Source organism: Leptonychotes weddellii, chromosome 6, assembly GCF_054177405.1.
Source record: "Leptonychotes weddellii isolate Sample4059 chromosome 6, ASM5417740v2, whole genome shotgun sequence".
NCBI lineage: Eukaryota > Metazoa > Chordata > Mammalia > Carnivora > Phocidae > Leptonychotes > Leptonychotes weddellii.
This window is the reverse complement of record NC_138374.1, coordinates 723,631-739,565: the sequence shown is the minus strand read 5'-3', so window position 1 is coordinate 739,565 and position 15,935 is coordinate 723,631. Positions and strand designations below refer to the sequence as shown.

General features: G+C 56.9%; 1 protein-coding gene across 1 annotated transcript in view; it reads left to right on the top strand.

Annotated features, from left to right (window-relative positions):
* INPP5A (inositol polyphosphate-5-phosphatase A) overlaps positions 1–15,935 on the top strand; it is a 167,131-nt gene that overhangs the window by 40,033 nt on the left and 111,163 nt on the right. The window contains exon 2 of the mRNA XM_081822987.1: positions 10,639–10,680. Coding sequence (XP_081679113.1) covers positions 10,639–10,680 — 42 coding nt within the window. The remainder of the gene's footprint in view (positions 1–10,638; positions 10,681–15,935) is intronic.

Here is a 15,935-nt window from a genome sequence, read left to right as displayed (position 1 = left end):
TTTTGTGAGGAGCGCACGCAGGGCTCCTGGTCCACTGCTGGGCTCACCTGCTCGTGGGGGACGTGGGGCTTTGGTGCTGCCGGCTCTGTAACTTGTCACGGGCGCTTTGCAGGCTGTCTGACTGACGTGCCGCATAGTCGCTGGGGGTTGGCGACCGGGCGCAGGAACCCCACTGACGGCATCAGAGGCTCTAACTGTGCCTTCTGCTTCGGGCGCTGAATTTCCCACAACGTCTGCAGTGAGTCTGGTTCGTGGTTGAAGAGCCGTGTCCTTGTGGACTGGCCGGAGAGATGCTTGTCCCCGCCGGAGGCCGCCAGACCCTTCCCACCCGTGCTCGCCTCTCGTGTTTCCAAACACAGGTGCACAGCTTGAAGTTGGAGGTTCAGATTTCACCATCTGCAAACCCGGGGTGCGCCCCGCTTCACCCCTTTTCCCTCCCCAGCCCCGTCCCACTCCGTGGTCTCACGCAGGTTTGCCTTCAGCCTCCAGGTGTGACATCAGGGGGGCCATGGGCACCTTAATGTCCTTCGCTTCTTGGTCTTTGTAAACCTGGTTGGAAAAGAGAACACAGAGAAGCCCCGTGAACAACGTGGTACGTGGGCTGCTGGTGGTGGAGGAAGGACGGGGAGGATGGTGGACGTCGGTGTCCGAGTCTGCCCGCTGCGGCCCCGGTGTGGAGGCAGCAGGACCAGGGCCTGGGGGAGGGGTGCGGACTGTGGGGCGAGGGCCCCCCCCCCCCAGCGCCCACCTCGGGGCATTCCCACCAGAGTCCCGATGGAGGAGGAGTGCAGCGGGGGAGGGGAGCCCTTGTCCAGAGGTGGGTGTGCTGGGGCCAGGACCAGGCGCGTTCCCATGCACTGCCTCACGGTCTCCCGCCGGCCCTCTTGTTCTGCATCTGGTGGGCAGGCCCAGCTGGGCACGTCCCTGCTGAGAAATGGTCTCAGCCCTGATGGCTGGCCTGCATGGCAGGTGCCCACGAGGCAGGTCCTCTCAATTTGTGTAGACTGTTATTCCAACTTAAACCTGATTTATTTCTTAAAATTTGATCCTGAGTGACTATGAGTTGTCACTTTGAATATATTACGTTCCAGGCCACCCCTGAGGGGAAATGTTTATTTTGTGGTAAAATTCATCAAGCCCTTGTTCCCAGTGGAGTAAGGTTTGAGGGCACACGTGTTTGGGAGAAGCTCAGCATGACTCGCAGGACTCGAGCTGGCTGTTGTTTACTTGGAGAGGGAGTATTTCGGAGCTGTCCTCCATGGGAACACCTCTTGCTATTTCCGCCCCACTTTCCTGTGGACGCTCCTGCTCGGTCAGCCTTAGTGGCAGGAACCGTGTCCCGAGAGTAGGCAGGGACTCTGCTGCGTGCAGGCCGCGGGCGGCCCTTGTCCTCGCTCCTCTCCAGGACGTCCCTAACCGCCCCGCCCCGCGCTGTGTGCACTCCTCACTGGTGGAAGGCCCACCGTTGCTTCCTTTTACCGAACTATTTTTAGCCTCAGGGTATTTATGAATGCATAGACAAGATTTCCTTTCTTGTGAAAGGAAACGGTTTTCTGCAGGGATAAGCGTGTGGCATGGGGCAGGATTTCCCGGGGAATCGGGCGGTGCGGACCAGAGCCCACCCCATGGGCGCGTCCCCGGGAGGCCGTGGCCCGCTGTGTGCACAGGCTTCAGGAGCCCCGTTTGTCTTAAATGACTTGTACTGGAAAGTTTTAAGGAAGCATTTGAGAAAACTGAGTTTCTGGGCTGGCATAGCCAGTCTGGGCACCCAGGCGCCATCGCCACCACTGACCAGGCTTGTGCTAGCTGGTCGGGCTGCTGCCTGCAGGACTGCCACAGGTCGAGGCGGCTTTGGGCTCACGCCTGCCCTGAGCCCAGTCCTGCTGGGGTAGCCGGGCCAGAGCCCCGTGAGCCGGCTGGCAGTATGGGCACCACCCACTGGACGGGGTTCAGGAGGTGGGCGCAGCGCTCGGAATGGGGCGAGCTTCCCCGCGTCCTGCTGCCGCGCTCATCCTTCCCCTGGAGGGTCTGTCCGATGGCAGTGCCCTCCCGCCCCAGGTGAGCACTGCAGGGGGCTGCTCCCTGTCCATCCTCTGGCCTCACAGCGGCAGGGGTCTCCCTCCTGTGGTGGTTGCTTCTGCTTCCCGCAAAGCCCAGGCCTTGGCTTCCTTCCTAAGGAAGTCCTCCTTCCAGATGTGTCTACAGGCTTTAGCGATACATCTGGGCTTAGTCAGTGTGAGCTTGAGCACCTGCTGCGTTTGCTGCCTACGAGGGTCAGGCAATGAGGACATGAGCAAGAGAGAGGCAGAGACAGACACGGAGACACAGAGAGAGAGAGGTGGGGGAGGGGTCCCTGTGTCCCTTCTTTACAAACTGGTCTCGGCCGGGAGACTACAGCCGGGACTGGAGGGGGTTGGCACTCCCTGCCCTCCCTGGGCAGACAGGTGCACCTGTGGTGTCCTGGGGTGGGAGAGAGTGACTGTTGCCTAGCCATCCACGGTGGGGCACCTGCGGCCTCCCCGAGGGCTGAGACCCAAGTCCGAGGGGGGATGGGCAGCGCACGGGCCACCACGCAGTTCTCTCGGTGCCCCACGCGCCACACGTTCAGCAGTAACGTGCGTGTTTACTCTATTTTATGGATTTTAAGAAGTACATTTTCCCTGTGTTTCATGGATTTGAACATGCACATTTTTGCCTCATCTCATGGATTCTGAGAAGTATATTTTTCACTTTGCAGGATCTCTGAATTGAGGAAGGCCTTTGAAGTTTGGGGACTCCCGGGGTGGCTGACAGGCGTCGTGTGGGCTCAGGGACCTGTGGTGGTTGTCACCGGGAAGGCATGCTGTGGGGAGGGGACTCCCAGAGCTGGGTGCATGTTCTGTGGTCTGACTGTCCTGTCATCTCTGTTCCTGCCAGCACCCTAGGCTGGAGGGGCCGGGTCTTGCCCCCTGTGAGGGGAGCTGGTGTTTGGATCCCGGGGCCCCCTCTGCCTGCCAGGTTTGCTGTGCTACACTCTGAGCTGAGTGCCTTCTCTGTAGCTGGTCCAAAGATGACTGGGGTCGGGGGGGAAGCAGCGGGGAGCGCTCAGGGCAGGGGGTTGCAGCTGGGGTTGCAGCTGGGGCTGGCGGTGGAGAGCCTGGGTGTGCAGGCAGCCGGCGGGGCTGACATCAGCCGGAGGGACGCCAGGAGGTGCAGTGGCTCGGACTGGGACTGCTGGCCAGGGTGGGCGGGATGAGCCCGCAGGACCAGTGCTGTTCTCCAGGCTGGCCACGCTGCCACCCTTGGGGGACCGCTGCAGGGTCTGTGGGGATGGCCCCTGGAGGATGCAGAGACAGGCGAACAGTGGTGTGTTTGCTGAGAGGCCAGGCTGTTGCCCAGGATCTGGGGCCACACCCCCGGGCTGCACTCTGCTCCCTGCTTGCGTCCTGCCAGGGCCTCTGGGTGCAGGGCCAGTGGCAGGGGAGGGGGGGGCCCTTAGGAGGTAATTGCGAGCATCATGATGGTTGTAAAGATGTCACAAAGTGGGACGGTTTCCCATCCAAGCACGTGCCCCTCTCACTGGAGCCGTTCCTCCTGGAAACAAAGGGGTCTGCGTTCCTTCTGCAGGCATGGCGCCCAGTTGCCTCCAAGGGCCTCCGTGACCAAATTTTGCTTTTCTCCAGCACGTATTCGGGGGCACGGCCGAGCTGGAGATCATGGTTCTTTGGTGTGTGGTTCTAGGCGCTGACTCGGTGGCCCGCTGAGACCACTTGCCTATAGGGCGCTCCTCCCTCGGAGCCTGTGTGTCCTGTTGGGTGTGGGCCAGCCGTGCCGGGCAAGGACGCCAGGGGCGGTGCCAGCGCTCCCTGCCCCGCCCAGGACGCCTGGCTGGCAGGCTCTGGCCTGGAAAGAAGGTGAACATCTTCCCAGACATGTCAGCGAACTTGGAGCTCTTTTCTGGATCCCTCTGTTTGGGTCTTTTGCTCATTTTTGTATCACATCTTTTAAAACTTTTTCAGTATGAGGAAGATGGGCTCTTCGTGTGTGGCTGACTGCGCACGTGTTCTCAGTCCATCCGACGTCTGCCCTTCCATTCTGCACACGGTCCCAACTGCAGTTTGGACTCTGAGTCCTAGTCTGGCCCTGTGAACTGTGGAGTCGGTGTGCCGGGTTTGGGCCGTGGGGCCTCGCCAGCTGGTGTGCAGGCCGTCCTGTGCCCAGCGGTGCGCAGTGCGGGGCCGTCATCCCTGAGGGCCAGGGGGTCGTCCCTCAACTCGGCCCGGGTTGCCTCTGCCAGGGCGGTCCTGCTCGTTTTCTCGGGCAGAATCTCCATACTTAAAAATGTATCCCTGACTTTTATCTTCGTTAACTGTCGCTGGTGTAAATGGGATTTTCTTTCTCAGCGTCTGGTGGTGGTTTCTGTTTATGACAGCTGTCGATGCTGTATCGTACTCTTACATCCTGCTCTTTTCCCTAAATTCTTTGATGTTTGTGTTAGTTTCATCGCTGACCCCAGGGCTTCGCACATGCTGTTGCATGTCCCGCAGCTTCCTGGTGGTGAGGCCTCTTGCCGCTCTCTCTCTCGTCTCCACGGTGTGGGGTCTCTGCCCCGTTCCCGAGCTTGGCGGGCGCGCCCGGCGTTTCCCCACGGGACAAGGACGGGCTGAGGGCGAGGCGCGAGTGTGTGCGCCTAACACACGTTCTGTGACGCTCAAAGCCGTTGCTCCTGAACGAGGAATAATAGAAGTAAACATTTCATCAGGAAGACGTCATACAACTGTGTCATAGACTGAAGTAACACAAGAAGGATAAATGTAAACCCAAATCTATCGTTGAGTTAAAAAAACACCAGGGGCGCCTGGGTGGCTCAGTCGGTCGAGCGACTGCCTTCGGCTCAGGTCATGATCCTGGAGTCCCGGGATCGAGTCCCGCGTCGGGCTCCCTGCTCGGCAGGGAGTCTGCTTCTCCCTCTGACCCTCCCCCCTCTCATGTGCTCTCTCTCTCTCATTCTCGCTCTCTCAAATGAATAAATAAATCTTTAAAAGAAAAAAAAAAAAACCACCAGAAAACCAGTGAGTTAAGGGAATGTTGAGAGCCATTTATTTGAGTTCGTGGAATACTTTTACTTGATAAAGGTAGGTGTTTGAGGCGGGCGGTCGGCAGACAGACTAGCCACACGGTAGCTCTCAGGGACCAGGGTCCCTCGGACCTTCAACAGCCTGTCGCCAGACGGCGGGTTCGCTGTGAGGGCACGCTTTTGAATTAGAGCCTCCCCGTAGACCTTACACCACAGTAACAGCTGAATGCTGAAACACTTACAGTGACACCCATTTTATTTCGTCGTGCCCCTCCCGCACCTCTTTATACTGCTGAGGACGGGTGTGAGTTTTCTGCCCCACGTGGCAGAGTCCCATGGGCTCAGTGGTACAGCACAAACACCATGTCTCTCATTTCTGTGGGGGGACGTCTGGGCCCTCCCGGCCGCGATCTCATCGGGAGCGGGATGTGCTCCCAAGCTCCCCCGGTTTTGGCGCAGGTCATTTCCTTGCTGCGGTGGGACACCGGGCAGGCTGCTTCCGCAGGCCACAGCACAGTAAGAGTCCTGTGCTCCCCATTTGCGACCTTTGGAGCCTCCTGTAAAGTGCCCCCCGACGCCGAGAAGGCCAGACCGACCCAGGACCACGCCCCATTTGATTAACTGGAGATCAGCTCATCTCAGACTTTAATTACCTTGCCGCTGATACCACGTGATCAGGGCAGTGATCCCTGATCATTTCCACGGGCGCCCGCATTCCGGGGGCGGGGTTCTCTGTGCACACAGGGGTGGGGCACGTGCAGACGCCACGGGAATTGACAGCCACTTCCTGGTTCATTAAAACTGGGTCATTAATGGTTTTGCAGACTTTTATGGGAGAACTTGGTTTACTACTTCTCCGTGTTTCTTTGTGCAGATCTGCAGTTTTTACCTATATAATTTTCCTTCTCCCTGAAGAACTTTTTTTTTTTTTAGGTTTTATTTATTTGGGAGAGAAAGAATGAGAGAGAGAGAGCATGAGAACGGGGAGGCTCCCGCTGAGCAGGGAGCCTGATGCGGGACTCAATCCTGGGACCCCAGGATCACGACCTGAGCCGAAGGCAGTCGCTTGACCAACTGAACCACCCAGGTGCCCCTGAAGAACTTTTTAAAACATTACTTTTAGGGCAGGTCTCCTGGTGATGAACTTCCTCAGTTTTGTTTGTCTGAGAACATCTTTATTTCTTCTTAACTTTGGGGAGATAATTTTGCTGGATGCGGAATCCCGGGTTGGTGGTCTTCCTGCTCATCTCCCGTGACTCTCTTCTTGCCTGCATGGCTGTCCAGAAGGTGCCAGAACTCCTGTCCCTGTTCCTTGTGGATTAGGTGCGTGCCTGTCTCTTCCTTCATCGCAGACGCTCTTTGTTGTTGACGTTCGCAGGTTGAATACTGTGTGCCCGCAAGTAGGTTTTCTGGGATTTATGCCACTGAGTGTTTTCCCAGCTTCCTGTATCTGTGGTTTGGGTTTGTCATTAGTTTTGAAAAATTCTCAGCTGTTAGTGCCTCACAAGTGTTTCCCACTCTCTTCTGTCTTCTTGCGAAGCCCTCATTAACGGGAGATTGTCTCTCGGTTCCTGGATGTTCTTCTCTTTGCATTTTTGCTTTGGAAGTTTCTGTTGATGTGTCTTCAGGCTCGCTGGTTGTTCCGTGTCCAGTGTGTTAATGAACCCATCAGTGGCTTTCTTCATTTTTGTCACAGTGGTTTTGATGTTAGTATTTCCTTTGGATTCTGTCTTAGAGTTTCCATCGCACTGCTTGTGGGACTCATCTGTCCCTTTGTGCTCTCCACGATTTCCATCAGAGCCCGTAGTCTACTCTGAATAATTCCCTTTCTGACAGTTCCAGAATCTGGGTCATAACCGGGCCTGATTCCAGTGTATTTTTGTCTTTACACTGTTATTTTCCCTTTGTCTTTTAGTCTGCCTTATAATTTCTTGCTGAAAGCTGGACTCGAAGAGTTGGGTCACAGGAGCTGAGGTCGTGGGAGGCCTTCTGTTAATCTGGTGAGGTTCTGGGCCATGTTCACTGTGTGCTGTGGCTGTGGTATTGGGGTCCTCATGTTCATCTTTGGGGTTCCCTAAGGACTCCTCTGGGGTGGTCTGTGTCATGCCCTATGGGGCTGGAATCTGCTGTCCCTGCACCAGGGCCCTGTTGGTGTGGGGGAAGGGAATGCTCCACAGTCTGTGCCTAAGTCCCGGACCGTTGGCCTGTGTCCCTGTACCGTGCCTCCCACACGGGGCTCCCCCTTGTCTGTCCCTTCCATGCGACAGGCAGGCAGCTTGGGGGGGAAGCACCCTTCCCAGGGGTGGGCTGAGGTGCTGCTAAAGTCTCTTCCCCAGCAAGGTGGCCTTCTGGTGTGGAGAGCGCCCTGGGTGTGTTTCCCCGTGGCTGCTCCTCCCGTCCCCCTGCCAGAGCCAGGAGAGGGTCTTTTCTCCAGGGATCCTTCTCTGATCTAGACAGTGAGTACCTGCTAAGACACCTGCAGGTAAAAACCTACCCAGACGTGGGACCCTCCTTGAAACTGTGGCCCTGAGGAGCTTCTCATCACACTTGTCTGCACTCAGCTTACAGCAGTTTGTCGAGTGACTGTTGGTGTCTTCCCACTGGGGTTTGGCTCCAGCGTCTTCTCCTCCAGGAGAGCAGGTCTGGGCCGCCAGTCTCGTGTTCTCCTGTCTCTCTGGACTCGGGTGGCGGTTGGCCAGCCCTCCAGCTCTCTGGCAGGCCCGAGAGAAGTCAGCGTGAGGACAGGAGTGGGACTCACATGCCTTTGCGGTTCGAGCTGTAATTGGAGTCCTGACGGACCTTTCCAGTTACCTGTAACCATAACCAGGACTGCTAGTTCCATCAGCGGCTGTCCTGATGTCGAACCCTCCGTGCATTTGTGGAATAGTCCACCCGGTTGTGGCGTGTGAATCCTTAATGTGCTGCTGCATTCTTTAATTTCGGGTATTTGTATTGATGGCCGTAAGTGGGATAGGTGTGACGTTTCTCCCCTTCTGTGTGTGCCGTCTTCACCATGTTTGTTCCCAACATTACGTTTACTTCATTACAGGGACCTTAAGCTTCCCTTCTTTTTCTGTAGAGCTGCTGCCCAGTAATGTGGTCACCAACTCTATGTGACTGCTTAAAATTAAGTAATATTAGAAATTCAGCTCTTTAGTCACACCAGCCACATTTCAAGTACAAATTTGGCTAGTGCGAATATAGCACGTTTCTGTCCTCACGGAGGGGTCTGTTCAACAGTGCTGATCCCTGTGTCAGTGGACACGTTCTGTAATCTGCACTGTGCAGCCCTGGGGCCTCGGGGCTCCCGAGCAGGTGCGTGTGCGTGTGTCCACACGTGTGTGTGCGTGTGCACACAGTGGGGGCACATTTGAATTGTTGCTCTTTTTCTGGCTTATTTGTAGCAGCTTTTCCTGCAGCTTTCATATAATCCACGAATAGTTTTCCCTGTTTGTCACTCCCTCTTACTGTTGCGTATAGTGACCAGTGGTTATTTAAAGTGTTGTCACTGTGTCTTGGGCACTTTCATTGTTTGTCTCTGGTTTAAGCTTTTAAAACTAAGTTTAAAAATATGAAAGTAAGGTACGGTGATTATAAGCATGTTAGAAATGAAGGAAAAAAGTAGCGTTGGCGTTCTCTCCTCCCTCCCGGGCAGGCCCTCATGAGCAGCGGCGGGAGCTGCGTCCTGGTCCAGGAGTCGTGCGGCTGGGTCTTCTCCTTTGTCTCAAGGCTGTGAAAGGTGGCTGTCACCCTGCTGTGCCCTCTGCATCCTCCCCAGAGGGGACAGCTCTGCCCTCGGCTCTTTTGTGCTCGCCAGGACTGGGCTGGGCTCGGGCAGGGGCTGCTGCTTCCTGGGTGCATCTTCTGGGCCCTGGCACAGGAGGTCCTCTTCCTTTGGCCGCCGTGGGCCAGCACTGCTCCTCTCCTGGCTGAGGCACGGCGCTCCCCATGGGGGAGCGTGCGGCCACCACTGTAGCCTGTCGCCCCCAAGGAAAGCTGGTGCCCCTGAGCACTCTGCTTTCGGTATGCGTGGACCGTCCTGAACGTGGACTCACGTGTCATTTCCCTTTTGTGTTTGGCTGCTTTCACGGAGCGTGGTGTTTTTGAGGCTCTCCCATATTGTAGCAGGTGTCAGGGCTTTGTTTCCTCTTAGGGTCCAGTAATCATCCTTCGTGTGGATGGACGACGCTTTGTTCGTCCATTCATCCACGGGTGGGTATTTGTGCCATTTCCACCTCTTGGCGACCACGACCAGCGCCTCCCGAGAGTGCTGGTGCCTGATTCTGTGCGCGTGTTGATGCGATCACGTGCACACTGCTCTGCACTTTCGGGAACCGCCGGACGTCTCTGCAGCGTTGGTGGGCTCCCGTTCCTCCACATCCGCCCCACACCACCATCATCCCTTTGGATTTCAGCGGTCCCGGTGGGTGTGCCGTGGCGTCTGTCCCCGCCGGCGGACGATGCACTACGCCTTTCCGTGTGCTCGTTGCTCATTCTGCCCAAGCCTGCCCGGTTTTTATCCTTTGGGGGCAGCTTCCTCCTCGCTCCTCTGCAGGGAAGATGGTGGGGTCTGAGGGGCTTGCTGGGGGAGTGGGGGGGTGCTGGCACTGGGCCGGCCCCCTGAGCTTGGTCCTGGTGGCGAGCAGGCCCCACACCTGCCTGACCCTGGGCCCCGCCTGTGTCGGGCGATCCTCGGTGACCCCCTCCGGAGGCCAGCAGGCTGTCCTTCCACAGCCGGGCCCCTTCCCTTCGTGACTTTGTGTTTCAGGACGCTGGCAGAGGCAGCCGGCCATGGGTGCTGCGACTCTGGGTCGTGGGGTGCCTCTGGGCTCAGGGCAGAGACCTCTGGGCTGGGCTGGTTCTGTGTTTCGAGGTGTGAGAGCGCGTCATCGTCGCGGTCGCGAGTGTGCGGTTCTGCGGTGGTGTGTCTGCGTCGTCCCGCGCCAGGTCTCCCGAGCGCCGCCGTCCTGCAGACGGAGCATCGAGTGCCTTCCTGCCTAGTGTCGCCCGCACTTCCTCTCAGTGCCTTGTCTGTGGTTGGGGTGGGGTGGGCACCCGCCCTCTCGGCCGGTGGCTGGTTGTCCGCGGCACCCAGCAGGGACGCCTGCAAACAGGAGACGGTGCCTTCTGCGCAGCTCTTTCCCCAGAGCACCGGGGGCTTGAAGCCCACCCCCTGGGCCTGCTGCTCCCCGCCTCGTCCTGGAAGCCAGCCCGAGGGCCGCATGGAACCCTGTCCCTCGGGGACAGAGGCTCCCCTCAGCCAGCACCAGTCGTGCCGTCCTGTGGCTGACCCCGGCCTGGCAGTGGGCGGTCCCTCCCCGCGGCCCCTGTGGGGACAGAGCAGGGCGAGGGGCTGGGTGTGGACACTGGGTGCTGCCTGTTGCCTGGAGTGGCTTGTCTCTGGGACCGCCTGCCCCGCGGAGCTGGGTTCCCTCCTGGGGGGGAGGTCCCCCCGTGGGCTGTGCCCCGCTGGGCCCAGCGTGAGGCCTGCAGCAGGTCTTGATGAAGACCGTTAGCTTCTGCTTGTGGCTCTTTGGGGCTGGCCAGTGGTCTGACTGTCTTTTTTTCTTCTTAATTTATAGCCAGAAAACCTACAGAAGAACTGGCTTCGGGAATTTTATCAGGTAAGAAGTGCTGGTGACAGCATGTTCTCTCAGATGAAGTATTTATGCCGTGAGTACTTCATTTTTGTGGAAACCGTGTTTTGTCCGAATCGTGTGGGCTTGCGCTGTCGTGGGGCTGGCTGTGGTGGGCGTCACGTTCCTCCTCAGAAGCTCCTGTTCGGGTCGCCCTCCTCTGGCCAGGACTCTGAGGCCCGGGGCAGGGGTCTCTGCGTTCCTGGAGGGGGAGCCCATTGAAAGCTTCTGGGGACAGGAGGGTGCCTTTCAGGAGGGTCCTGGGGTTGCAGCATAAAGACGGCCAAGCCACACGGAGGGGCCACTGTGGGGTCTGGGTGGGAAGCATGGAGACTCGGCTGGGGCGAGGTGGACCTGGGTCACAGGCTCGAGGGGGACGTGTTGGCAGGATGAGGGGCCAGTTCCAGCACTGGGTGTTGAGCAGGTATTGGTGGAGCCCCTGGTCTGTGGGTGATTCTGTGCCGGATGCTGGGGACTGGATTCGGAGCCGTGGACAGACAGCTGTGCTCCGGAGCATGAGCTCAGCCAAGGGCAGCTCAGGTGTTTGCAGGACAGCGAGGATGACCGACGCAGTAGGGCTGAGCACATGACTCGTGTGTCGGGGACCCCTAGGTAGGGCGTGGGAGAGGCCGCGCTGAGGCAGGGGATGCGTGGGGAGACCTTGTGGGTGAGAGGAGCCCAGTGGCCTGGCATCCAGCGTGGCGGGGGCAGTGGGTGACTGGACCTGCCAGGAGGTGAGGGGCCCACAACCCGGAGGGCAGCTGGGAGGAGGATGGCGCAGGTGGGGCGGTGGGGGAGGAGCGGGGACTGTCCCCCGCCCTCCTGCAGCTCTGCTGAGCCAGTGGGGGTGTTTTGGGAATAGGACACAGCAGGAAATATTGGGGCTGGCCCTGGGCCTCCCTTCCTCCTGGCCTCTGCGTCCGGCAGGCTGAGGTCCGAGGGGTGGAGGGGCTCACAGCAGCGGGCCCACTTGGGCATGGGCTGTGTCCTGCCTGCTCTGGGCAATGTCCGGGCCCTGGGCTAGGGTGGCCTGAGCACAGGCCTATGAAAACGGGCCAGTGGGCTGCTCCAGGCTCCCGCTGTCCACGCCGGGTGTCGAGGGTGGCCATGTGACCCATCCACTGGAGGCTCAGAGTGCAGTGGCAGGTGGCTGATCCTGCTCCGACTCTGGAGGAGACAGCAGGCCCCCGGAGGGAGGAGCCTCGGGCAGACCTTCTCATCCCTTGTGTCCAGCGAGGTGTGTCCTCCTGGTGTGTTTGGAGGTGAGGCCCCTCCCTCCCTGTCCCACACGTATTGTCTGCCAGTCGTCTGCTTGGTTCTCGGCAGGGTCCGAAGGCAGGTCCCCAGGACATGAGGGAAGCTCTGGAAGGAACCTCTTCCGGGATGGGCAGGTGGAAGCCTGTCGGGAGGCCCTCAGCCCTTCCTCCTCTAGTGTTCTGTCCTGCCCAGGACCCCCCGGCCCAGCTGCAGTCCTGGTAGGCTGTTGGCCAGGGTCAGCTCCGGGCAGGAAGCCAGCCGAGTGGGTGAAGGCAGGGCTCTGGGGGGCTGGATGGGCTCCGGGGCCCCTCTGCCTGCAGTGCCCCCGTCCTGCTCTCTGGGCTCCCTGGGCCTGTGTCCTTTGGGCTGGAGCAGCTGCCATGTGAAGCTACAGCTCCCGTTTGTGTGCTTTTCAGAGGTGGACACAGAGTTTGAGATCTGTTAGGTGCACGTCTTGGAGCTTGGAGGGGCAAGTAAGTGGCCCTGCGCTGGGGGGGTGCGGGGTGCCGTCCTCAGTGAGAGACCCTGCCTGACAGCCCCAGACTGAATTTCAGTGCACACTTACAAGCTTTGCCCTTCTACTGATGACGTGGTCCTGGGGCGTGCGGCAGCAGCCAGGCTACCAGTGGCCTGCGCGTGAGTTCAGAGCTGGGCAGCTCTGCTTTCTGTGAACTCTGACCCCTGGAAAACCGCAGACCACAGGTGTTTCCCCCTTTCTCAGCCTCCTCGCTGCACACGAGCCATGTCGGGCTGTTTCCGGAACCTGGAACCCAGAGGGGCAGGCGGCCTGCTGTTTTCCTCAGGCTCTGTTTCCAGAGCCCCTGGTGTCCTTCCCGGAGTCCTTCCCAGAGTCCTTCCCAGAGTCTGGAGCCTTTGCGGAGAGAAGGGATTGTGCATGATGATGCACTGGATGGAGGTGCAGCTTTTCCTGGTTTATAAGCACAAGTCTCTTCAGAAAGAAGAAATTTCAGTGACAGAGAATTTTCAGTGATGATTCTTATCAGTAAGAATTTAATGGAGGTCCCCTGACACATTTCAGGCTGACTGGCTCAGTGAGGTGATCAGCCAGCCGACCGCAGCTCAGGAGCTGCTGTGAGCAGAGAGGGAGTGGGTCTCGCCCACAGCAAGGGCCAGTGCTCAGGGAGGAGGGACCTTGAGGCCCAGGGGCACTGGGTCACTGCCTCTTTAAACACAGAACTGAATACAGCATTCATGTTTTAGAACCCGTGGATTAATCTTTGCTTTTTCTGTAACCTTTGCTCACCGTAAAGATGCAGGGAGCAGGAGAGAATACTGCAGGTGTTTCCATCCTTAGTTCTGACGAGCCTCTGACACTTTTGGCCTCCAGGTCACTCTCTTGGCCTCCCCCACACTCCCATTGTGCTCCGTGGATTCATCGTTACCATCTGAAGTTGCAGCCTGTGTCTGTCGGGTACTTAGGTATTTGTCTCTCCCCCTAGAAATGCGGGCTGCACGTCTGCCTTGGCCTCGATCTTTGTGTCCCCCCCAAGTTCCTGTGCTGAAGATAGTGTGTGAGGGGGGCCTTTCAGGGGGTGAATAGGGTTGGATGAGGTCATGAGATGTGCCCATGATGGCATCACGGCCCCTTCAAGGAGAGGGAGAGGCCACCGTGCGAGGGGGCCAGCCAGCATGCCAGGTGCGAGGGGGCCAGACACCCCCTGCCCTTGGGAGCGCCCATCACACGGGAGAGACAGCTGGAGAGCCCCACGGGCAGCCTAGGGCGGTGCTGGGAAGGAAGTGGCCTGCCCAGGGTTGGGGTTCTCAGGAAGGCTCTTGAGGTGGCCGTGCCCACACCTGAGGATGGGCAGGAGCAGCCGTCCTGCTGCCCGGGTCTACTCTGAACTCTCCGAGCTGCGGGCGAGGCTGCTGGGAAGTGTGGTCTACCTCTTCTCCCTCTGTGGTGATGGCGTACTTGCCCGCACGCTCCTGGGGCAGGGAGCTGTCCTGCTCGCTCTTCTCCTGAGCGCCTAGGAGTGTGTGGCGCTCGGTGTGTGTTCAGCACTTCCTTCCCCGATACTGGTGCAGGGAAGGAAGTTGCACAAAGCAGAAAGTAGAGATCAGTACCCCACCCCGTTCTGCTTCTGGTTTGACGCTCACGCCCTAGTGCGTGTCTCCCTGGCAATGTGCCCGCGGGAAGGGGGACCATCCTTAGCAGGTTGCAGATACATGTATTTTTACAGCTTACTCTTTTTTTGGTAAGCTGGGAAATTTGTGTAGACGAATGCACACTCTTTTGTTGGCTTCTGAGTATCTCATTAGCTGGAAAGGCCACTGTTCTGCTGATGGGTTCCGAGGTTGTTTCGAGTTTACTGTGATGCTGTAGATAAATTTTAAAACAGTTATAATGTCCGTCATACAAATATAAATTGAGCAAGTACTGAAGATTTTTAAAATAATAAGTATTAAGTATTAAGTAATAAGTATTAAGTATTAAGTAATAAGTATTTCTTATTAGTGAGAGAGGAAAGAAAAGTGAGATGTTAGACCTGCTTCAAACAAGACTCCACAGAGCAAAGCCAGATTCTCCCAGCAGCCGAGTGACTGCCTAAGAAACGAACAATGGGCCAGTAATCAGTTCTTCCCACCAGACACTGGGTTCCTGCGTTCAGGAATTATTTGCATTGCTGTCAGTTTCTAGAATTCACAGAATTGTGAAACAGCTCAGTGATAAGTAAGGTTGAGAGAACCAAATCAGGGATCTCAACTGGACATGCTGTTTGCCATTTCAAGTTTTCCTGACAATGGTGGAAAAAGTGATGTGATGAGCAGTGCCTTCTTCCAGGTAAACTGCAGGAACGGGCACCAGACCTACCCTCTCACCTTAAACAAATCAAAACCAGGGAACATCTGTGAAGCTATGGTTTTCAAACATCAGACCCCAGGCTGGGCCAGGCGGTGACCACGGAGAGGGTCAGAGCTGCCTTGCGGCCGCCCCACCTGCCACTGGAGAGAGTTTCCGGGTGGGCACCCAGCAAGGTGGAGGGTACGGTCACTGTTTACACCGATCAAAGATTACCAGGCGGGCAAGGACGCAGGAAAATAGGACCCTACAGAGGAGAAAACCAATCAGGAGTGTGGCTAGAGGCTTATCAATTTTATCGATCTTGGAGAACCTGCTCTGGGTTTTATTATATCTCTTGTTTTTCCTTTTTTTCATTCATTGATTTCTGCTTTTTATGTTTTCCCTTTCTTTTGATTATTTTGGATTTAATTTGCTTTTCTACATCTAATTTCTGAACGTAGAAGACAAAATCACCAATTTCAGAAATCTGGCATGGGGCATCATCACTAAAAACGTTGCAGGCATTAAGGAGATAAGAAGGGGATATTATGGGCAATTCTGTGCTAATAAATTTGAAAATTTATATGAAAGGAACATATTTTTAGAAAAATACAGCATCAAAGCTTACAGTCAGAAGAAATAAGTGAACTCAGTAGCCCTCTCTCTGTTAAATTAAAATTTGCCCAACATTTTCCGACAAAATCTTCCAGGACCGTGTGGTTTCACTGGCAAGTTCTGTCAAACATTTAAGCAAGAAGCAATCACAATTGTTCAGAAACTTCCAGGAAGACTGAAGCCCAGGTGATGCTTCCTCGCGACACCATGGCAGGTGGAGGCTTTTCCTGCTGAAAGTACACGCACAGTGTCTCCCGTGAAACAGATGCAGACTAGAGAACGTCGACGCCAACTGTGTGAAGCAGTGCACACACACGTACATGCACACACACGCACACGCATGTACACACACAAACACACGCGTACACGCACGCACATGCACAAACACGCATGCACGTGCGAGCACACAGACACGTACAGACGCGTGGACGCACACGCACAAACACGCACGCACACACACACGTACGCGCCCAGAGACACGCACACGCACAAACACAACATACCAAAATGTTAGTGCACCATCACCACGAAGTCAGAAATCAGTCAGATCCACGTGCCAGCAGATTCA